General features: G+C 33.3%; 1 protein-coding gene across 5 annotated transcripts in view; it reads right to left on the bottom strand.

Moving 5' to 3' along the window:
• Positions 1–712: 712 nt before the first annotated feature.
• Positions 713–25,726, bottom strand: part of LOC126725558 (uncharacterized) — a 36,121-nt gene continuing 11,107 nt past the window's right edge. For 2 of the 5 annotated variants that reach the window (XM_050430349.1, XM_050430352.1), the window contains one exon: positions 24,330–24,652. In XM_050430349.1, coding sequence (XP_050286306.1) covers positions 24,569–24,652 — 84 coding nt within the window. In that variant the 3' untranslated portion in view covers positions 24,330–24,568. Of the gene's footprint in view, positions 1,091–3,690; positions 3,816–3,986; positions 4,023–5,434; positions 5,526–10,137; positions 10,239–10,416; positions 10,432–10,918; positions 11,068–24,329; positions 24,653–25,726 lie in introns of those variants that run through there. The other 3 variants (XM_050430348.1, XM_050430350.1, XM_050430351.1) reach the window with 3 other exon arrangements.

Genomic DNA, 25,726 nt, shown 5'->3' with positions numbered 1-25,726 from the left:
AAAAAAAAAAAAAGTGAACATTTAGTTAGATGAGGGGAACTTTGAATTAGACATGAATAAGTTTGGTGTCTAGATATACAATTTTAAAACTCTTCAGTCTTAATGACTTGAGTACATTCTAATTTCTAATTATATATGAAAATAACAATGATCTCAAAACAATACACCAGTACAAACCAAGTGTGTTTGTGAACAAGATGTGCTTGTAATACAAACTTCTTACCGAGCAAATATTAATAAGATGATTATGATGCTAGGTAAACAAACTTCAGTAAAAGCAAGGCTTATAAAATCTCATTTAATGCTCTATTTGTTTCGCTATGAAATATTTTCAAAAGCAAAATGCTTATGAAAACATTTTACATTTTGAAAACATTTTCTGTAAAATATTTTCAAAAGTTTTGTGCGATATACAATTTTTCAATCACAAACCATCAAAATCGGCACCTCCCAACCACCGTTGGACTAGTAGCTTTAACCACCATACTGATAGCACAACCATTAGATGGGACTGGGGGGAGGGGAGAGACGCTGTGTGTTTTTTGGAAAATGTTTTGCCAAATTTTTGTTGGTAAAATTGTCAAAAGAAAACACTTTTAAGTTTGACCAAAAGTTTACAATGAAATAAACACGGTAAAATGCACAAATTTTTGTTCCTAAGAACAATTTACATTGAAACAAACAAAGCATTAATCATAAGCATTTTGCAAGGTAGTAAAAATGACACAATATTTTAAATATAAAAGCATTTCACAAGATATGAAGTATGCTAACAAAAAATTCTCTCATGTCACTATATATTAATTAGAAATAGAATTTTTTACCTTATTCCAATCTATGCAGATGATTAAGGTTTGGAAATAGCGCTTCGCTAACTTAAAATGAAGCATTGTTCCAACTGGATAATTACTTTACACAATGTCTAAACAATGGCATAATTTAGATTTCAGTCTATCACTGACATTCATGAGGCAGTGGGGAACAACGGGCGCTACAATTAGAAGCCTTATTTAAATTGGGGACAGTTGTTGCGGTATAAATCACATGGGTCATAGTCATAACCTTTAATTTTATAACCTTTGGTAAGGCACTGCATGATTGAAAAAACAAAAACAATTATTATAAACATAAACAAGCTCAAGATCATGTTACACTAACTTGTATGGTACAAAGGCAAAAATTACTAATTCAACAAAATTAATAATAATAATAATAATATATATATATATATATATATCAAAAACAATTATCCCAAAATGCAATGTTAGGGGATTAAAAAAAAATTATTCCAACTCTCACTACAAGCAAAAAAGGCTAATTCTATTTTACAACCGACATTGCTTCTAACCTAATGGTTATAGTTGTTTAGTTTTACTTGCAATGTTCTTAACCCTACAAACATAAGTACAAATGAAAGGAAATAATGAAATTCTTTCTATGTAACACCTATATGTCTCCAATTCTAGGTTTTTGTTTTTGCTATTTATGACATCTTGTAACATAGTGTCAATTTTTTTCATAATGTAAATAAAAAAGAATGCAATGATAACAGCATGCAAAAAGATTTCCCATATTCATTACAATTACAGTTCTCAATTGCAAGATTGAATGTTGTTTTTTATATATAAGGAAATAAACCAAACAAACTTGAAAATGACAATACAATAAAACGGCATCCATCATTTGATAAAGATTCAAAAATCTCAGATGAAAAGATATTATACATGACATAACAAATAATCCACACATAATAACCCTATGCAAATGGGTTTTGGTTCATATTTCTAGCAAAGAAACTAAAGATTTTACCTTTCATTATAAGCAAAGTATGAAGAATAAAGGGTCATAGTCATATCCTATTTCAAGTTTTTTATTTTATTTATTTATTTTAAATATGCCTTTTCAGGTTCTTCAATTTATGAATTGAAATATGGTTTGATATATAATAATAACATGAATGTTATATTAGCACACAAGCATGACATATATAATCCTTTCTAGTAAGTAACAGAAGAATTGTATGAAATTAACATAAAACTTTGAGATTTAGAGATAGATCATTTCAACTAAAGTCCAAACAGACTTTAGCTTTGCTGTGAAGATAATTATTTTAGTCCCTACATATGTTTATTTGTTGGTTAGGATTTATTTATGTAGATGGAAGATAAGAGTAGGAACGCTGGATATATTATCCACTAAACAAGCTAATGTAAGATAGACAACAGGTTGTTTATCAATCAAACAAGTTAATATAAGATAAAATTCTTTAAGAAATTAAGAATTGTGCTAGCATGAAATTCTTGATAAATAGTTTAGGCCAAAGTTTATCCCCAACCCCATTGGCAAGCATTTGTTCATTTCCTCTTTAGAATCTCATGAATTCAGTCCTGTCAATTTTCTACCTCATCGGACTCAGTTGAATACAGTGTAGTCAAAGGCGACCTTAAGGTGCTAATGCCTTGTATTGCCTTAATGCAAAAGGTGCCAAAAGGTGCTAGCCCAAGTGAAGTGAGGCACTGAATTCTTAATACAGTTATTTTATATATACATATAACCTAAATCATATATATCTAATGCATTGAAATACTATAACCTAGTAATTTTAAGATTTTCACTGTGGATCCTTTTATCTTTCACCATATGAAGCCATTCTATGTATAGGGAAAGATGAAAAACAAATAATAATAAAAAAAATTGATAGAATTCTATAAATTAATGTAAGAATAAACAAAACATGATTTAGGCTCTATTAATTAATTTAAGATTAGTTTAGGCAAAGTTTAGGAATTATTGATTAATTAATTTAATTATAGGCTTTACAACAAGCTATATAAAAAAAATTTCCCCCAAAAACTGAGCAAGGTGTTGCTTTAAAAGAAGAAACTCATGCTCACCATTCACCACAAGTCCCAAAAAAAAAAAAAAAAAAACCCAATAGAAATGCACTACAAGGACAACAAAGACTGCAAAGGAGCAAGGTGGGCACAAGGCTAATCACGAAAAAGTTAGGACCAAGAAAAAATTCATGTTATTGTTATAGGTCAAATTAAGAAGGATTCAACTTGAAAAGCTTTTCAACCATTGACTTTATCATTCCAAATAAATTTAATGATATGGCAGAAAAGGAAGATTATTTATCCTTAATGCTTCCAAAGGGGTAATGGAAGAGTTGTGCATGATTCTAATTTGAATTTCTTTTACTTCAAAAAGTCAAAACATCGGAAAACTAGAGGCCTAGTTTTTTCCAAATGGGAGCAAATGATGTAGCCAATAAAAATTATTTATTGCTACATTGTAATATACCATTGTCATTATTTACAATTAATAATAAAGCAGATAAGACAAATGAATGATTAATGCAATAATTAATTTGGGGTCCAACATAGACTCTGCTGTCAACTTGATTCTTGAGTCATAGGATTGAAAATGAAAAAAAAAAAAAAAATTGATCATAAAACTCAAAAAACAGGATATAAATTTTGTAAAAGATTCAAATTAAGAATTTTGATCATGAAACTTAATAAACAGGATATATATTTTGTAATAGGATTCAAATTAAGAATTAGTTTAAACCATACAATTCAAAAAATAACTGTAAATTCCTTTATAACTCATTCTGAGTATAAAAGCCAAGAAATTATATCACAAAAACAGAATATTTAGAAGTTTCTAAAGTAAACACAATTTTACCTCTTTGTATAGTTCATAGGCAATCCTGCACATCTTAGGGTCTTGTTCATCTCTATGCTCTATGTATGCATTAATACTAGCAAAACCATGAGCAGTTGCTTCCCTCTGAAGAGATTCCTCAGTCTCTGAAATAAAAAGCAAGAACCAGCACACCGTATCCACATATTTAACAAAAGAATTTTATAAATGAAAATAAAAATGAATAAATGGAAATCAAACTCCAAGATAGAAGGTTTGACAACCTCAATTGGAGAAAAAAGTAAACACCAGCATCAAATCAACAAGGTCAGACTTACCCTTATGTATTTCAGTCATGCTTCGAATACTTGGATCTGCAGAAATAGTGCATGAGAAAAGATAAGTTGAAGTGTAAATAACTAAAATATGACGTCTACAAAAATCAATTGGTAACACATTAGCATGTTGTGCATCAAATAAAAATCAGCAAATAACTTTTTTGATAAGTAAATATCACTGAGACCTTTCTCCTTACTTTTCTAAATAACTGCTGAACACTATACAACCCCAACTCAAGCCTTCTTCTCTTACTCGCCAAAAGAGATATTAGTCCTAGTGGAGCAAAGTTTTGCAGTTGTTGAAAGGGAAGAATGAAGACATGAAGCTCTTTTATGAAAAGGGATTAAAAAATATGAGAATCTTGGTGATCTTCGTGCGGAATGTCTCTCTGATGCGTGGATTGGAAAGGTTCAATATCTCTCTGTTAAAATTTTATCCTATGACATAGATGAGCTCCCCTAACCAACTACCATCACCATCCCAGCCCTTTTTCCACCCCATGACCCTCATCCACTACCTATTTTCATTCCTCACCCACCAACTTTCTTTTGGCCAAATCCATATCTACAACACCCTGCCCTTAATCCTTTCCCTTTTGTGCCCCCACCCCCACCCGACCCAAATACCCCAAACAACTACCCAACCCCATCATACCTCTAATTAACAGAACCCAGAATCACCACAACCCATCAAACCTCAACCTCAGCCCAATAAACCAGAACCATCACAACCCTCCGAACCCAATAAACCAGAAACAGTAGTAGCAAAGGGGGACTCTATTTCTTTTCGCATTGACTCAAAATCTTTCTCATTGGCTTTTGATGAAAAGACCAAATTATGGTCTCTTATTCTATGCTTATGTTGGATGAGTTGGGTTATTCCAAGATCAGTGCAAGATGGCACTACAGTCCAAATCAATTCTTGAATACAGAAATCTCCTTCCCTAATGTAATTTTTGTAGGCCACCTGTAAGATATTTCTGAGGGTTCCCTATTATTTTCCCTAAACACGTTAGCTTAGCCATTGTAAGTTGAACAAAAAAGTACTAGACCAGCTTTTCCAACCAAAACAAAACCTAAACCCAATATCAAAAGTAAACCTTTATCCACTACTTATATCTAATCTGGTTAATTTACACTACCAGGAAAGATATAGAATATTAAAAAAAAAAAAAAAAAAAAAATATCTAAGAACCTAGCCTCTCCTAAGAACAATCTCCCCTGTAACATTGTAAAATCATGTAAATAGATATTTTTGTTTATATGAAATACAATATGAGATTTTCTTGAATAAAATAGAAAAACCAATCCCATATTAAGAGCACTCATCGATTATCATTTTGGTCTTTTATATTTTGAGGCAAAAGCGACATTTAAGAGAAAACAAAAAAGGTTCTAGATATGCTAACAATCAACAAGAATCAAAACAAGGTAACAAATTTACACACCCCTCTTAAAATCACGGCATTCTTCCTTCTCTCTTAGGTAGATATCACAGTCGTAGGTACTGGTGACATCACTGTGGGCTTTACTCATGCACTGCATAACAAATCAAAGAAAAATTATGGAAAAAATTATACACAGGAGTAGAACCAAAGAAAAAGGAAGCAGAAAGAATATGAAATTAAAAATAACTTAACAGAAAAGAAAAATTATATAGAAAATAACATAAATCACAAAACAAATCAGCACACTTATCTTTTAAGTCCACTTACACAAGTTTTCACCCATTTTAATCATTTTGGTCCTATCATTTGGCTTGTTTTCAGATTATATGATAATAAAAAAGAATTTACCATTTCGTATCGAATTTTAAAGACAGTTAAGAAGGCAAACATAAAAGCTCACCAAACATTTCTTTTTTGTTCGCCTAAATAATGTGGCAGTGGGAAAGATTGATTAAGACTGAGAAATATCCACTAACGTCATGCTCTTTTCCTTAGCTAGTTTCCCACACATCTTATCCTCCCCTCACATGAATGCCATAAATAATATCCATATAATTCGACTTAGACTCCAATTGCCAATCTTGTACAGCTCTTATGAAATTTAAATCCCAATGAAGAGCACCATTGGCGAACTGCATAAGATCTGCCACACTAGCATCCTTTTCCCAGCTGATCCGGAATAACGCTGGAAGACACATCTGAAGAGGCATATCCCCACACCATACGTCTTGCCAAAACTTCACTCTAAACCCATCCCCAACCTCATTCTAAATTTGGAACAAAAAATTGGGCCAACCCGCAGTCTAATATTCTTCCACAAGCTTACTTCATCAGAACTAGGCACCACTCTCCTCCATAAACGCTTCCCTCATAGTCCCAAATCTCCACAGCCATTTTCCTAACAAACCTTCATTAAAACATCTGAGACTCCTAATTGCCAAGACCCCAGACTCAAAGGAGCACAAATCTTGACCGAATTAACCAAATAAAATTTAGGTTCCTCCCCCATCCCACTCCATAAGAATTTTATTTGATGTTATTCAATTCGCTTATCCACGTTAAAAGGGATCAGAAATAAAGAGAGGAAACAGGTTGGTAAATTAGAGAGAGTACTTTTCATTAAGGTAACTCTACCTCCCTCAGATAAGCATAATTGTTTCCACCTCGCCAATCTCCTTTCCATCTTCTAAAGAATTGGATTCCAAATTGAATTTTTCAATTTCGCAAACAAAGAAAGACCTAAATATTTCATTGGTAGCGACCCCTATCTACAACCCAAGACATTCAACAACTCCTATATATTAGGAAGCACTCCCACATGAACCAATTCAAACTTGGGCAAATTTATTATCAAACCCGAAAAAGTCTTAAACTAGATAAGCACCATACGTATTAACAAGACTTGACCAAGACCCGTATCGCATAAAATCAAAGTATCATCAACAAGGAGAAGATGAGAAACCATCAAAATATTACCCTCCACATCACCCACATAAAAACCTAACAATAGGTCATCACTCACAGCCTTGTCCAACGTTCTACTAACAACATCCGCAACAATAGCAAACAAGGGAGACAAAGGATCTCATTGTGGCCCCCTTGAGCTATCAAAAAATCCACAAGGAATACCATTAATTAAGACAGAGAATCAGATTATAGCTACAGAAAAGAAAATCCACCAACATCTTTATGAGAAGCCACAATGCTCAAGCAAATAATGAGGAAACCTCATTCACATGATCATATGCTTTCACCACATCCAACTTACACAACACCCCTGGAATACCAAACTTCAACCTATTGCCTAGACATTCATAGGTAATAAGCACAAAATCTAAGGGTATGTTTGGTAACTGTTTTTTTCCCTTATTTTTTGTTTCCAAAAACAATTTTCTATCTTTGAGACTAAAAAAGTTGTTTGGCAACCCAAAATAGGCCAAAAACAAAAACTATTTTCAAAACTCAATCTGTGAAGAAAACTGCAAACATGCAAAAGACTGTTTTCAGTTTCTAATTTTCAAAAGTCAATGAAAGCACGCATTTAATTTAATAAATTTGTCTCATTTAATGAGTTAACATTAAAGTTCAAATCCTAGTAACAACATGTTTTAATATTTTCTATTTTTTTCTTCAAAAAACTATATTTTTAATTTCAACTAACCAAACATGTTTTTGATTTCAAAAATACAAGAAAATTGTTTTTTCTTTATATTCCCAAAAACAAGTTTTTGAAAATAGAAAACAAAAACTATTACCAAACATAACCTAAAGTTTTCCTACCTATCACAAATGCATTATGAGATGCTGAAACAACATCACTAGGCACCACTTTCAACCTTGAAGTCAGAACTTTTGCAATAATTTTATAGACCCCCCAACCAAACTAATAGGGCAAAATCCTTTACCTTTACTATATCAGATTTTTTTTGGAATGAAAGAAATAAAAGCTTCAATTAAACTTTTCTCAAATTGACCTAGATCATAAAAGTATTAAAACACTGCCAAGAAATCAGACTTCAGAATCTGCCAACAAGTTTCAATACGCTTTGTTCCTTTTCTAGTTTCTCCTCAACTGATAATGGATGGCTTTCCTCCTTAATATCTAGAGCATTCAACTCACTCCACAGCTGCTTCTGCTTCGCTGCCACATTACTAAACACCATTTCATCCCCACTTTATTCAAATCCATCTTCAATGCTTTCCACTTCAGCTAGTCAATAGCTTAGAGTCCCTTAAAATTGGTAGAGTCCCTCCAAGATTTTATCTTTCCACTAAACTCTCCGCCTTAAACCACATTCTCAAATTGAAATGGTCTACACCCCTTCTAAAGATTTCCATCGGAAAATGATCTGATAAGACTCTAGGCAACCTTCTTTGAGAAACAATTGGAAAGTGCTCTTCTCACTCTGGAGAAAAAAAGAAACCAGTCTACTTTGAACCCTGAATTCAAACAAGTGATGCATGGCCTGGGATAAGCTTTCCATCCCTAACTGCTTTGATGGAAACCATACTACATTAAAATCTCCCCCCACACACACCACGATAAATTCCACCAACTGAAAAGGCCCAACAGTTCCTCCCAAAACAACCTTCCCTCCGTCTAAATTGGGTCCTTAGACACCAGTAAAAACCCACTCAAATTGGTCAAGAATATTTCTAAATTGACAAGAAACCAAATATTGCCCCACTGCCTCCTCTACTTTCTCTAACACCCTTTATCACAAATGATCAAAATCCCACTTGAAGCACCCACAGAACCCCAATACACCAATCCACATGGTGACAACCCCATAAATTTCTAATCAACCCTCTGGTTTCATGTCTAGCAAACAAATGATGTCAGCCTGCCATGAGCGAATAATATTTTGCTAATCTGGAGCCTCTTATCCTTGTCATTTAATCCTTGCACATTCCAAGATACTATCTTAAGATTCGTTGATGAACTACCATAGCCCTATCCCTACCAACACTATGGGTCCTTGTTGACAATGAGTCATGATTTATGGAATTGAATAAGTTTCTTAGCTCTCTTAAAACCCTAACCCTTTCTTAGGCAAGTTGTTAGGAGCAATCCATTCTCTCTTGGGTTTATAATTTTATAAAGACTCTTAGAGCAGTATGGGCGTAGGTTCATTTAACATTGCAAATTCTATTGGGATGACCCGATTTGAACGGGACCAAGACATTTGACTTATGCCGATTTAAACAGAAACCCCAAATCCCTTCTTACTATTAAACATATCCCTATGTTTAGGAAACTGTTGTGAATCCCAAAATTTATTCCTGGTGTCATTAATGCCTGGAATATTTTCAGTATAAATGCTCCCTCCGTTGACCACCTTGTGAATGACACCATCAACATGATTGCTTTCTTCTGCGGGATATATGGGCAAATCGACTACCTCCAAAAAACTTTCAGCCCCTGTCACTTTCTTCCTTTTATCATCTTTTTTCACTGGATCTTTGCCATCACGGAAGCCCCCTTGAACCCGCCGCCACATAAGAACGGGGCCCTGGGCTGCTATATCCCTCGAATGGTTAAGCACTTTTACCCCATTGATTTAGATATAGGGATATGATCACTGGACTCACTATTTGCTTTTACAAAGTATTGTGCATCAATTACCCTCCTCAACTCAGTCCAAAACCCTGCCACCAACTCTTCCTATGACCTCCTAGGACAATGACAGTCCTCCTATTGTTGTATTTCATTTCTGTCACAGCTTATCATCCAAAAGTACTCGAATTCCATTGGAATGTGAATGCAATACCACCTTCTCTAACAGTGCTAAAACTGTTTCAGGTTCGTCTCCAACACTACCTCCTCAATGCTTCTTAATAGCCACTCTGTAGTATTCTTACCCACGAACACCAATCTCATGAATCCCTTTCTTCTCTCATAAATACAGAGAACAATCCTCGAACTGCCTTCTTCTAGAACGAGTTGAAAGGTTTTGATTCAATAAAAAAAAGCCCACACCCCACCCATAGTTATATAGGCACCACAGGGGAAAAAGATTAAGAAAATCTCTGGCTAATTCGAGGTAGCCCTAGGCCCTAGCCTCTCTTTAAAAGCTCTCCAAACAATATTAGAGATAAAACTGAAATTTTTTTGCACTAGAAAATTAAACCTTTAAATTTAAGCCAACTATATAACCTATAAGTATAACCTTCACAAATGACACAACTATGAACAAACGTACCTCGTCATAGAGATCAAGTCTAATCTGACATTCATGTACGGATGAGACTACTGGTTTCCTCTTCGCAGCCGTTGAAACAATTACAGCTGCAGCCGCAGTAACTACAAATTAAGATGGAGAAGACACGACACAGGTAAAGGTCACAACGTATAAGAGAAAGGCCACAAACATAAAATAAATAAAAATGAAAGGTAAAATGCTATGTGTAGAAGTTGAAGAAAACTGATCAAGGCATTAAGCTGTAGTCTTTGTTTGATTAAGGAAATGCTTCACACTTACACTTGGAAGATTTTCCTGCCAAAAAGCAGCAAAATTGAGTACAAATAATAATTAACTTACACTACGCATAACTCAAAGCAAACAAAAACAAAAAAACAAAAATTTGCTAACACTCACACGCAATAAACAGAAACAGAAAGACATTAATGTGAAATTCACAGAAATTAACTAGTGATAGGAACAGCTAAATCAAATTACTATGAAAAGATAACTAAAAAATAAACTAAGCTTGTCGGGTCTGTAAAGCTTGTTTTTTTTTTTTTTTTTTTTTTCAAATACAGATAATCTTAATCTTATTACCAACATCCAAACAAAAACAGCCTCCACATAGTCATTTAATTTGCACTTGAATCGAATATTCATAATTGAAGAAATTTTCAAATCGACCAAACGTTTATATATTTCGAAAAAATTATTGCTTTTCAAATACAAACACAGATAAGCGAATATATAAATCGTCAGACAGACACAGAGAGAGCCGGAAAAGTAAAGAATTACAGACCTTTTGAACGCATTATGAATTGTGATCAACAAGGGAGGAACATGGACAGACAGACAACGAGCTACGCAGAACGCAATAACAGTCTGAGGCGGGTTCTAACTTCTCGGTTTTCTCTAACCTTTTTCTTTTCGTCTCAAATATATAGTACTTAATACTCACGCGCACGGCCCGCGGTTTGAGACTCTTCTATTTTTTTATAGGTAAAGATTAATAATTTACATTTATTATAATTTAAGATTTTTAATTTTTTCAATTACAAAAAAAAATATATAGGATGAGTTTTGTAGATTTGAGAAGTTTTAAAACTAATAAAAGAGTGATCCTATTTTGTAGAGAGTTAAAGAGTAGAAGTATGAATTTAAATTAAATTAAAAGTATGAGTTTATTAGAAGCAGGAAGACATTAACTTTTTGATTCAAAAGGGTAAATTCCATTTTATACAAATTATAAAAAAAGTCCCCTTGTTAACCGGGGTTGCAGCTAGGACTAGGAGTTTGTAGCCAATTTTAATTTTTAAGGGATTGGTCACTGGACTTGTGGATCGGCTTTAGATTGGATTGTCAATTTTTTTTAACTGTTGGTCAGGTTAAGTGCACAGAAGCAGATTCACGAATGTGTCTAATCAAACCCAATTAGCTTATATTTAATATATATTTTAAAAATATATTATATAATTTTATTATTTATTATTTTGTGATGATGTCGTAAATATCACCAGTGAGCTACACGATCCTTGTACGCTTGTAACGATACCTACAAAGAAAAGAGAGAAGACCTAACAAAGAGCATCGGTGTGGTGCAGGCCAAACACCCTCCGACAAGTTAAAACTATTCTCACAACTTTAGGGTGCTAGAGAAGGGTAAATTATGCGTATCTTGATTTGTGAGGGTATTAGGGTTTTTATAATAGTAGAAGGTTGGTCCCTCTTCCTTGGTGTAGAAGTCTTTTCCTTATAGGAATCCTCTTGAATTGCCCCAAACGTGATGAACAAGACACTTTCCTTGTAGAGAAGATCTTTATTTACGTGTGTATCTTTCGGAATCCTCCTCACGCTAGGATTCCATTTACCTAGGGATTCTATAGTGATTAGATGTGTGTCGCAAGTAATTTCCATCTGGGGTTATAATTGTATGGGCCTTTGTACAAGTTTTGGGCTTGCCTTCTATCGGCCCACATACATGGATCCGTCAAGCCCATTTAAAGGAGGCCCGTCAGACCATATTTTTACCCTTATCATTTTTTTTATTAACAATAATCAAATCCAATCAGCTTATATTTAATATATATTTAAAAATATATTATATAATTTTATTATTTATCCTTTTGTTTATTAACGAGATAGAACTATATAATATCCTATTATCATTAAGGCACTAATAAAATAGTTTGTGTTTACTCTTATACTAATGTTGTTCTAATGCTCAACTATATATATCATATACTATATAAAAAAAGTTAGGCTTAAATACTGTGATTGTAATGAGTGACTACACCAAATTGCTGAAAATTTTTTAGATTTAAAAGAAAAATAGATATAATTTTTTTTTTTTGTTCTTATCTTCAACAACAAATTGCAATTGTTTAGATAGAAACATAAAAATAAATATTATGTATGATGTATATCACTATATCCTAGCTTTTATATCTTGGTGTCTTACAACTATTAATACGATATCTACCAGAAACGTTTGTATAGCAAAAAATAAAATAAAAGCTAAATTAATGTAAACATGCATCTACGCTATCTTTTCTTCTGTAACAAAAGAAAACTAATTCGTAATAATATATATCCTATCATCGGAATGATTTACACTATCCAAAATAGCTAAATTAAACTTCGACCATGATCATTATCAATTTCTTCTGTTACACTTTGTTTGTTTCACTGGAAAACCTTTTATAAAGATAGTTTTCCACATTTTCCAATGTTTGGTAGCACAAAAAAAAAAAAAAAAACCTGATCAATAGAAAACTATCTTTGGTCAACGGAAAACCCTAATAAAAATAAAGTTTATTTTTTATAGGTTGTTTTCCAATTTTTTTTTTTGGAAAACAATCTCTCTCTCACGCATTGCATCTCCTATAAATATTATCTTCGTCTATAGCCGTGGGAAACATAATTTTTTGGCGCATTCGCTCTTTCAAGGTAAGTTTTCTCATTTTTTTCTCTCTTCCCTTTACTTTTTCTCTCCTCACACCCTCACTGTCACTAACTCTGCTCTCTCCTCTTCCCATGGATCTCTCTCTCTCTAACTATCTCTCTTCTATCTTTTCTCCATGTTTCTCTTCCCCTCTTTAACACAATTCTCTAATTAGATTTTTTTTTTTCCTCTACTAATTGGTCAATAGCTCCGACTTGCAAAGGAGAACAAATTTGCAGTGGTAATTATTTCATTCCTCTCTACCAAAATCCCAATTCTTTGCTTTGAATTTCAAGCTCGATTTTATCTTTTCTCTAAGAAATTTTCAGTTTGATGGATTCCATACAGAAGTTACTTCTTTTTCGTACATAAAGTGCAAAAAAATAAAATAAAATAAAAATAAAAAAAGAAGAAGAAGAAAGAATGAATGAAGTAAAAGATGAAAATTTTAAACATAGTACCTATATTGCTCTAAATTGCTTTTACATGGGACAATCTTTACTGTGGACTAATAATATTGTTATATAATGAATGATAATTGTTTAGGAGAATTGCATTTGTTAGCAAATACTTTTTTTGTTGGTAGATACTATACAGTGATGATATATTATACAGTACATTATATAAATACATAATTTGCAGTAATATTGAAGACTTATGGTTGACCATAGTAGACAATTAGTATACCAACAAAAAGAGTAGACAATTAAAAGTTATTGTTATTTATACTTGTATGTTTTTAGACCCCTTAAAACACAATTGGATTAATGTAGTTAATTAGCCAACTCATTACTTAGACCAAATTCCAGATCTAGGTTATCACAATCAATTAATCATATCATACATAGTAGCGGAAATATAAATAACACAGTGATATGATGACACAGGAAACCACATCGGTAAAAACCTGGGGAGGATTTAACCTAGCTATCCTCAAAGTAACTTGAATCTACCATGAAAGAATCGAAATTTTACAATAAGACTTAGACCACTAACATCCTATTACTACCTATTAGTAGAAAATTTACTGACACGAGCACGTGTAAGCTCAAGGTAACTTGAATCCACTATGAAAGAATCGAAATTTTACAATAGGACTTAGACCACTAACATCCTATTGCTACATACTAGTAGAAAATTTACTGACACGAGCACTTGCAAGCTCCGAGACCATGGACTCCTTCTTTCTTGGATTCTCTAGCAAGTACAAGTACTCCCGCTTGCGTATCTTTAAGCTCTTATGGCAGCAACTGAATGATCATTATGCTTTTAATAAAATCTCCTTCTTGATAATCCTAAGTATGTGTGAAGGAAAGCTCCTCTCAGATCTCACAAGAGATTCACACAAACAACAATATGAGCACACAAAAACTTGGCTAGGGTTTGCCTTTTATACCTAGGGCAAAATATAAAACCCTAAACGTTTTAATGAGTTAGGCCTCAGTTGGAATTTTGCAGAAAAATGCATTCTGCCCGAGATTCGATCGATTGAGCCTATTCTTCGATCGATCGAGCCAGGTTGAAAGGCACTAATACTTCTGCAGCCACTCGATTCCAACTTTACATATAACGCACACACTTTGAGCAAGTCTAAATAAGACTAACAACTGTTTTGATCAATGTTTGCCAACATTACACATTAGAGTTCTAAATACATTAGTTCCTAAGCTTTAGAACCTAACAAACTCCCCCTTTAGCAATTCGTGACAAAACACAATTAAAAGCTCAAAGTTTACAAAGAATAGCCCTTTATAAAAAAAATGCTCAAATATATAGTACTTAATACTCACGCGGTCAGAGCCTTTTCTATTTTTTAGATATAATTTAATAATTTACCTCTATTATAACTTGAAATTTTTACCTTTTTTCAATTAAAAAAAAGATATATACATGGTATAAGTTTCGTAGATTGGAGAAATTTAAAAAATTTTGTAGATCGAAGAAGTTTTAAAACTAACAAAAAAGTGATCATATTTTGTAAGAAGTTAGAGAGTAGAAGTAGAAATTTAAATTAACGTAAAAGTAGGAGCTTATTAGAAGTAGAAAAACATTAACTTTCTGAATCCTTTTAATATATTACAGATACAAAAGGGTAAATTCCCTTTTATACAACTTACAAAGTCCCCTAATTCTCAAAAAAAAAAAAAAAAAAAATCCCTTTATTAACCGGTTGCAGCTAGGACTAGGAGTTTGTAGCCAACCTGGAAAAAAACGATCCAACGCAACCTATTGGGTTTGGTTGATTTTAATTTTTAAGGGATTGGTCACTGGACCCGTGGACCGGCTTTAGATTGGATTGTCAATTTTTTTTAACTGTTGGTTGGGTTGAGTGCACAGAAGCAAATTCACGAATGTGTCTAATCAAACCCAATCAGCTTATATTTAATATATATTTTAAAAATATATTATATAATTTTATTATTTATTATTTTGTGATGATGCCGTAAATATCACCAGTGAGCTACAAGATCCTTGCACACTTGTAACGATACCTACAAAGAAAAGAGAGAAGACCTAACAGAGAGCATCGATGTGGTGCAGGCCAAACACACTCCGACAAGTTAGAACCATTCTCACAATTCTAGAGTACAAGAGAAGGGTAAATTATGCCTACCTTGATTTGTGAGGGTATTGAGACTTTTATAATAGTAGAAGGTTGGCCTCTCTTCCTTGGTGTAGAAGTCTTTTTCTTATAGGAATCTTCTTGAATAGCCCCAAACGTGATGGACAAGACACTTTCCTTGTAGAGAAAATCTTTATTTACGTGTGTATCTTCCGGAATCTTCCTCACGCTAGGATTCCATTTATCTAGGGATTCTATAGTGATTAGATGTGTGTCGCAAGTAATTTCCATCTGGAGTTTCTATTGTATAGGCCTTTGTACAAGTTTTGGGCTTGCCTTCTATCGACCCACATACATGGATCCGTCAGGCCCATTTAAAGGAGGCCCGTCATACCATATTTTTACCCTTATCATTTTGTTTATTAACGATAATCAAATCCAATCAGCTTATATTTAATATATATTTAAAAAATATATTATATAATTTTATTATTTATTCTTTTGTTTATTAACGAGATAGAACTATATAATATCCTATTATCATTAAGGCACAAATAAAATAGTTTGTGTTTACTCTTATACTAATGTTGTTCTAATGCTCAACTATATATATATATATATATATATATCATATACTATATAATAAAAGTTAGGCTTAAATAATGTGATTGTAATAAGTGGCTACACCAAATTGCTGAAAAAATTTTAGATTTAAAAGAAAAATAGATATAATTTTTTTTTTGTTCTTATCTTCAACAACAAATTGCAATTGTTTAGATAGAAACATAAAAATAAATATTATGTATGATGTATATCACTATATCCTAGCTTTTATATCTTGGTAGAAACGTTTGTATAGCAAAAAATAAAATAAAAGCTAAATTAATGTAAACATGCATCTGCGCTATCTTTTCTTTTGTAACAAAAGAAAACTAATTTGTAATAATATATATCCTATCATCGGAATGATTTACACTATCCAAAATAGCTAAATTAAACTTCGACCATAATCATTATCAATTTCTTCTATTACGCTTTGTTTGTTTCGTTGGAAAACCTTTTGTAAAGATAGTTTTCCACATTTTCCAATATTTGGTAGCACACAAAAAAAAAAAAAAAAAAAAAAAAAAAAAAAAAAAAAAAAACTGATCAATAGAAAACTATCTTTGGTCAACTGAAAACCCTAATAAAAATAAAGTTTATTTTTTATAGGTTGTTTTCCAAAATTCTTTTTTGGAAAACAGTCTCTCTCTCATGCGTTGCATCTCCTATAAATATTATTTTCGTCTATAGCCGTGGGAAACATAATTTTTTGGCGCATTCTCTCTCTCATGGTAAGTTTTCTCATTTTTTCTCTCTTCCATTTACTTTTTCTCTCCTCACACCCTCACTGTCACTAACTCTACCCTCTCCTTTTCCCATAGATCTCTCTCTCTCTAACTGTCTCTCTTCTCTCTTTTCTCCATGTTTCTCTTCCCCTCTGTAACACAATTCTCTAATTAGATTTTTTTTCCTCCACTAATCAGTCAATAGCTCCGACTTGCAAAGGAGAACAAATTTGCAGTGGTAATTATTTCATTCCTCTCTACCAAAATCCCAATTCTTTGTTTTGAATTTCAGGCTCGATTTTCTCTTTTCTCTAAGAAATTTTCGGTTTGATGGATTCCAGACAAAAGTTACTTCTTTTTTGTACATAAAGTGCAAAAAAAAAAATAAATAAATAAAAAAAGAAGAAGAAGAAAGAATGAATGAAGTAAAAGATGAAAATTTTAAACATAGTACCTATATTGCTCTAAATTGCTTTTACATGTGACAATCTTTACCGTGGACTAATAATATTGTTATATAATGAATGATAATTGTTTAGGAGAATTGCATTTGTTGGCAAATACTTTTTTTGTTGGCAGATACTATACAGTGATGATATATTATACAGTACATTATGTAAATACATAATTTACAGTAATATTGAAAACTTGTGGTTGACCATAGTAGACAATTAGTATACCAACAAAAAGAGTAGACAATTAAAAGTTATTGTTATTTATACTTGTATGCTTTTAGACTCCTTAAAACACAATTGGATTAACCTAGTTAATTAGCCAAATTATTACTTAGTCCAAATTCCAGATCTGGTTATCACAATCAATCAATCACATCATACATAGCAGTGGAAATATAAATAACACAATGATATGATGACTCAGGAAACCATACCGGTAAAAACCTGGGGAGGATTTAACCTAACTATCCTCAAGGTAAACCTGAATCCACTATAAAAGAATCGAAGTTTTACAATATGATTTAGACCACTAACATCCTATTGCTACCCACTAGTAGAAAACTTACTAACACGACCACGTGCAAGCTTCGAGGCCACAGACTCCTTCTTTCTTGGATTCTCCAGCAAGTACAAGCACTCCCACTTGCGTATCTTTAAGCTCTTATGGCAGCAACTGAATGATCATTATGCTCTCAATAAAATCTCCTTCTTGATAATCCTAAGTATGTGTGAAGGAAAACTCCTCTCAGATCTCACAAGAGATTCACACAAACAGCAATATGAGCACACAAAAACGTGGCTAGGGTTTGCCTTTTATACCTAGGGCAAAACATAAAACCCTAAACGTTTTAATGAGCTAGGGCTGAGTTGGAATTCTGCAGAAAAACGCATTCTGCCCGAGATTCGATCGATCGAGCCTATTCTTCGATCGATTGAGCCAGGCCGAAAGGCACTAATACTTCTGCAGCCACTCAATTCCAACTTTACATATAACGCACACACTTTGAGCAAGTATAAACAAGACTAACAACTGTTTTGATCATGATTTGCCAACATTACACATTAGAGTTCTAAATACATTAGTTCCTAAGCCTTTAGAATCTAACAAACTCCCCCTTTGGCAATTCGTGACAAAACACAATTAAAAGCTCAAAGTTTACAAAGAATAGCCCTTTGCAAAAAATGCTCATTATAACAAATCCAATCCTAACTACTATCCATCAGTTGCAAGTGTAGACAGCAGCTCAGTTGAATCAACTTGTATATTTCCTGAAACACTAAACAAGACGCATAAATGCATGTGTGGAAAATACAAGTAAACAAAATAAATTCTTGATTTCACTCAACACAAAATAAAGACATATATCAATGAATAACTCATAAATATAAATCAATAAGCAGTGAAACAAGAAACATATAAAACAATAAATGTATCTCCCCCTAACATGAATAGCCCAACAAAAATACATCAAGAGCCAAAAAAGGTAAATACAAAGTGAAGCACCTAGATACAATCTAATCTCCACAAGCTCCAATGAATAAAAAAAAAAAAAAAACTCTCCCCCTGAGAACAAAAACCTCTACAAGAGTCCCAAATGTACTCCAAAAGTACTCCCCTTTTTTGTGACGGAATGTCAAAGGGCAATCAAAGTCCATCATCAAAAGGAGGTGGCGGTGAGGATTGTCGAAAATGTACCAACTCTGCTCGCAAGGCATGGATCTCATTGAGCATGTTCACCAAAATCTGTCCATAAGCCGCCTGAACGGTCAAGACATGATCCAACGTATGTCGAATGTCGGAATCATCCGAAGTAGTCGGTGGAGGAACATCAGCATTAGCAGCAGTAGCAGCACCAGCCGCCTCAACCGTAGCAGCACCTGTAGAAGAGGGAGGAGGGGGTACAGCGCCAGAAGGCACGGCTCTAGGACGCGTAGAGCCAACTCTCAAATGAGCAGCCCTCTGCCTAAGGAAGGTGGCACCTATGGGAGCTACAACATGTACGAGCTCACTAGCAGGGAAGCTATCTAAACCGAGAAACAACAAAATCCTATGAATGAAAATAGGATGAATAAGAGCATGAGTGACGGCTGAACTCCTATGAACTTCGTTCAAAGAACGAAGAAACAAATGAGGAAAACTAATAGGAGCACTAGAAATAAAGGCGAACAAAAACACACATCGCTTAAGAGGGATGGTGTAGAGATGAGAAATAGGCCACAAAGAATAACACGCTATCCTAAAGAAACGATAGGTAGTCTCAGTAAGCTCAGCGGACGTGATCCGAGGATCAAAACCCCACTAGATAGAAGATCCAGTGATGACATAATGTCATCAAGGGGTGGAGACTCCTCATAAGGATAGACGGGCTGTCTAACGACTGGAACACCAAGAGCTTCAGCCACTATCCTAAGGGTAATGGTGAACTCAACACCTCGTATCCAACTCCTAATAAGGGTGTTGGAATCATAGACATGGTAAGAGAGGTTCGAGTAGAACTCTCTAATCAATGCAATCGGGGGTGGATGATCTATCTCCAACAAAGGCAACCAGCCTCTACTCTCAAAGTTTGCCCTAATGGCAGGATCAATCTCATCTAACACAACAGATCGCTCAGCTTAGATCTTTCTCTTACAGTTCAGCTTCTCATATAACTCTCTGCTTTTGTCACTTCGAAACAACTCACTTCTAGAGGGAGACTCTGAAGAAGTGGAGGGTGTCCTATGGGCTCTAGTCTTCCTAGGCATGATGCTAAGGTAAGGACAATGACACAAAAAAAAAAAAAAAAAAAAAAAAAAAAAAAAAAAAAAAAAAAAAAAAAAAACACCAAGGGTATACTGCAAGTTAGCACAAAAAAATATAGAACAAAAATCTATATGATGCATGCTCTAATGCAGTGAACTAAGTTCAATTTAAGTTCAAATTCTCAAAAATTAGCTTGAGCATAGAATTTCTAACTAAAAAACCCCAAAATATGAAAAACCACTTGTTCAATTTGTAAAAAATTGACCAATCATCACACAAGGTAGAATACAGAATATAATGATCAATTACATCAATTCAACAAGCCAATTTCATCAATTAAACTCAATTTGAACAAAATCCCCAAATCGGGTAAATACAAGCCTTAGAATTTCCAATTTCTCACAAAACACCAAATTGATCAAATTAAACATCATAGATCATGTTTATAACATTATAGGAGAAAAACCCAATGATCAATTTCAGAAAAGAAGGCTTGAATCATCAAAAACCCCAAATTTGAATAGGTCCGAAAATCCCAACAAAATGCATGAATGTATGCATGAAAACATGAAAATAAATGCAAAAGGAAGGGGAGATCGACGATGGGGCTTGGGGTGAGTCGGTGAGCTGGGTCGGCGGAACAGATCGGGGATGAGGGAGCTAGTTGGCGAGCTGAGGGATGAGGGAGATGAGGAAGCTGGTCGATGAGCTAGAGAGAAAAAAAAAAATTGAGGAAGAAAGAAGAAAGAAGAGAAGCCGGAGAGAGAGAGAGGTGAGAGTGACTGAGAAAGAGAGAGGCACGAACTGGGCAATGGGGCTTGGGGAGATCGGCAATGGGGCTTGGGGTGAGTCGGTGAGCTGGGTCGGCGGAACAGATCAGGAATGAGGGAGCTAGTTGGCGAGCTACGGGATGAGGGAGATGAGGAAGCTAGTCGGTGAGCTAGAGAGAAAAAAAAATTAAGGAAGAAAGAAGAGAAGCCGGAGAGAGAGAGAGAGAGAATAGGAAATGTTTATTTAATGAGAAAAGAGAGAGAAGTGTAATTTTTTTTTTTTTTTTTAACCTTTGAGCTACAGGGCACATCTAAAGATAGATGTGCAGTGTTGCTTGCTGCATCATGGTTTTTTGTGATTGAGAGCTAAAAAATACCATTATACCTATATAACACCACTGCTGTTTTAGGAAAATATTAATAATAATAATAATCTCTCCTCCCCATAGCTATAAGAAACACTTCGTGTTTTTGTCAATTTTTTCACCAAAGCTGCTCAATAGGATGCAAGGACGGACTAGAATTAGAAAAAAACCTTCTCTCTCTCTCTCTCATATAATAATACCCCTCCAAAATTGAAAACTAGTCCCCAAAATTGAAAGTTGGCTCCAAAAAACTTAAAAATTAGAGTAGTGTTACAATCATATAGTTTTACAATAAACTATTACATGACAAGTTATTACTAATTTTTATTTTGAACTCACTATTTACATCTTTTTTTTTTTTTTTTTTACCTACAATTAACAGTTTATTATCTAAAAATTAGAGTAATCACCTAACTCATACCCGTAATAGGTAGCCCAACTTTTTTTTTTTTAAATAATTTTTTTATATAAAAATTCTAGTTTTACTAACAAAACAAAACAAATTTCTTTTATATATATAACTTTGCTAAAACAAGGCAATTATGCTTTTTTGGAATTTGGGTGCCACCATGCTATCTAGGCAAGCTTCAATTAAAGGATTGTTATGGTGGTGGTGGTGGTGGTGGTGGTGGTGGTGGTGTTGTTGTTGTTGTTGTTGTTGTTGTTGTTGTTTTTTTTTTTTTTTTTTTTTTTTTTTTTTTTTTTTTTTTTTTTTTTCACAATTAGCAAAGATTAGAATGTACTCATTTGGTTATACTTTCCTTCCTTAGTTCTTCTCCCTAATCTCTTGGAGGCCTAGTTGTCCTCGAATTCAACTACCATATTGTCCTAACATTTTCGAGCATTCACATCAAGGTTCTAAAAAAATATAGTTTTTAGCAACTCAAAAACTTACTATATTTATTTTAACAACTCACTTTACAAAACACTTAACATCAATGGTTTTATTTTAATATTCAACACAATAAAATAATATATTCAACACAAGAAAATACTTTATCAAACATTCACGCATGTGTGGGGGAATAAAAAATTCTTTTTTGCTTTAACGTCCAGCTAAGACTAAATTTTTTTTTAACTTTAGCTCTTTGATGTAGTGTTGTTTTTAGTAGGTTGGTTGCTATTATAAATTTTTAGCACTTTCAGCATTCTTAATATGAATACACTAACATATGGTATCAGAGCAAGATGATCTTGCACTTGACCATGGTCGAAACATGTTCTGCTGCCTTAACCAATGAAGCTATTGCTTCTCTTCGTATCACCATATCAAAGGCATAAAAAAAAATCCAATCTCAAAAATCCACAAGATCTAAGAAATCCATACCCGAACCTATAACGAATTGAACCAATATCTCGCTGCAATTTTGCAGAAGTTGAGCATTTCAAATGATGCTAGATCACCTCAATCACCTCGAACCACAGTAAACCATACCCATAATTCTTCAGTGTTGTCTCTTTCTAAGCTTGTGAAGTTAGAACTTCCAAGATTTTTTGGTGAAGAACCTACGGGTTGGGTTTACAAAGCTAATCAATATTTTATGTATTACAATTACAACACACCAGCTACGGAGCAACTATTAATGGCTTCGTTCCACATGGAAGGAGATCAAAGGGCCGGTTTGGTTTCAAGATAGTGAAGAAGCAGGGGTATCTTGTGACTGAGAATCTTTGGCTCAAGCCATGCATGTGAGGTTTGGATTTATTGCATATGATGATCCAATGGAAAGATTGAGTCAAACATAAACAGTAGCAGTATATAAGCTTAGTTTGAAGTTTTTTCTAACAGAATCAAGGGCTTATCCTTATCACATAAGCTTAGTTGTTTCGTGAGTGGTTTAAAGGATGAGATACTACCTGTCAGGATGCTTCATCCCCAATCATTGAATGTAGCATTTGGGTTACCCAAGATCCAAAAGGAAACATTTAGAGTTGCAAGAAGAATTCGAAGAACCAATTGGAACAAGGTAAGTCTTTAATATTCTTGGGTATGCCTAGAGCTACTACCTTGGTAGACTCTACGACTAGATTGCCTATTAAAAGAATTTCACTAGCACAAATGGAGGAGAGAAAGAAGAAAGGGTTATGTTATAGCTGTGATGAAAATTGTGGTTCTGGTCATAAATGTAAGAATGCCATGTTATTTCTTCATGAAGGTATATAAGTTGTTCAAGAATTTAGTTCTGGGGTACAAATTACTGAACTTGACGAGACCAATGGAGTTTCTATTGCTAATTTGCATGGAAATGATCCTGAAGCTGAAATTACTTTTGCAGTGGAATCAGGTCAAAGTGAACATTTAGTTAGATGAGGGGAACTTTGAATTAGACATGAATAAGTTTGGCGTCTGGATATACAATTTTAAAACTCTTCAGTCTTAATAACTTGAGTACATTCTAATTTCTAATTATATATGAAAATAACAATGATCTCAAAACAATACACCAGTACAAACCAAGTGTGTTTGTGAACAAGATGTGCTTGTAATACAAACTTCGTACCGAGCAAATATTAATAAGATGATTATGATGCTAGGTAAACAAACTTCTGTAAAAGCAAGGCTTATAAAATCTCATTTAATGCTGTATTTGTTTCGCTATGAAATATTTTCAAAAGTAAAATGCTTATGAAAACATTTTACATTTTGAAAACATTTTCTGTAAAATATTTTCAAAAGTTTTGTGCGATATACAATTTTTCAATCACAAATCATCAAAATCGGCACCTCCCAACCACCATTGGACTACTAGCTTTAACCACCATACTGATAGCGCAACCATCAGATGGGACTGGGGGGAGGGGAGAGACGCTGTGTGTTTTTTGTAAAATGTTTTGCCAAATTTTTGTTGGTAAAATTGTCAAAAGAAAACACTTTCAAGTTTGACCAAAAGTTTACAATGAAATAAACACGGTAAAATGCACAAATTTTTGTTCCTAAGAACAATTTACATTGAAACAAACAAAGCATTAATCATAAGCATTTTGCAAGGTAGTAAAAATGACACAATATTTTAAATATAAAAGCATTTCACAAGATATGAAGTATGCTAACAAAAAATTCTCTCATGTCACTATATATTAATTAGAAATAGAATTTTTTACCTTATTCCAATCTATGCAGATGATTAAGGTTTGGAAATAGCGCTTCGCTAACTTAAAATGAAGCATTGTTCCAACTGGATAATTACTTTACACAATGTCTACACAATGGCATAATTTAGATTTCAGTCTATCACTGACATTCATGAGGCAGTGGGGAACAACGGGCGCTACAATTAGAAGCCTTATTTAAATTGGGGACAGTTGTTGCGGTATAAATCACATGGGTCATAGTCATAACCTTTAATTTTATAACCTTTGGTAAGGCACTGCATGATTGAAAAAACAAAAACAATTATTATAAACATAAACAAGCTCAAGATTATGTTACACTAACTTGTATGGTACAAAGGAAAAAATTACTAATTCAACAAAATTAATAATAATAATATCTATATATATATATATATATACATATATATATCAAAAACAATTATCCCAAAATGCAATGTTAGGGGATTAAAAAAATATTATTCCAACTCTCACTACAAGCAAAAAAGGCTAATTCTATTTTACAACCGACATTGCTTCTAACCTAATGGTTATAGTTGTTTAGTTTTACTTGCAATGTTCTTAACCCTACAAACATAAGTACAAATGAAAGGAAAGAATGAAATTCTTTCTATTTCACACCTATATGTCTCCAATTCTAGGTTTTTTTTTTTGCTATTTATGACATCTTGTAACATAGTGTCAATTTTTTTCATAATGTAAATAAAAAAGAATGCAATGATAACAGCATGCAAAAAGATTTCCCATATTCATTACAATTACAGTTCTCAATTGCAAGATTGAATGTTGTTTTTTATATATAAGGAAATAAACCAAACAAACTTGAAAATGACAATACAATAAAACGGCATCCATCATTTGATAAAGATTCAAAAATCTCAGATGAAAAGATATTATACATGACATAACAAATAATCCACGCATAATAACCCTATGAAAATGGGTTTTGGTTCATATTTCTAGCAAAGAAACTAAAGATTTTACCTTTCATTATAAGCAAAGTATGAAGAATAAAGGGTCATAGTCATATCCTATTTCAAGTTTTTTATTTTATTTATTTATTTTAAATATGCCTTTTCAGGTTCTTCAATTTATGAATTGAAATATGATTTGATATATAATAATAACATGAATGTTATATTAGCACACAAGCATGACATATATAATCCTTTCTAGTAAGTAACTGAAGAATTGTATGAAATTAACATAAAACTTTGAGATTTAGAGATAGATCATTTCAACTAAAGTCCAAAGACTCCAAACAGACTTTAGCTTTGCTGTGAAGATAATTATTTTAGTCCCTACATATGTTTATTTGTTGGTTAGGATTT

Source organism: Quercus robur, chromosome 5, assembly GCF_932294415.1.
Source record: "Quercus robur chromosome 5, dhQueRobu3.1, whole genome shotgun sequence".
In the NCBI taxonomy this organism is placed as follows: domain Eukaryota; kingdom Viridiplantae; phylum Streptophyta; class Magnoliopsida; order Fagales; family Fagaceae; genus Quercus; species Quercus robur.
The sequence above is the reverse complement of the archived record's forward strand: the minus strand, read 5'-3'. Positions and strand labels throughout refer to the sequence as shown.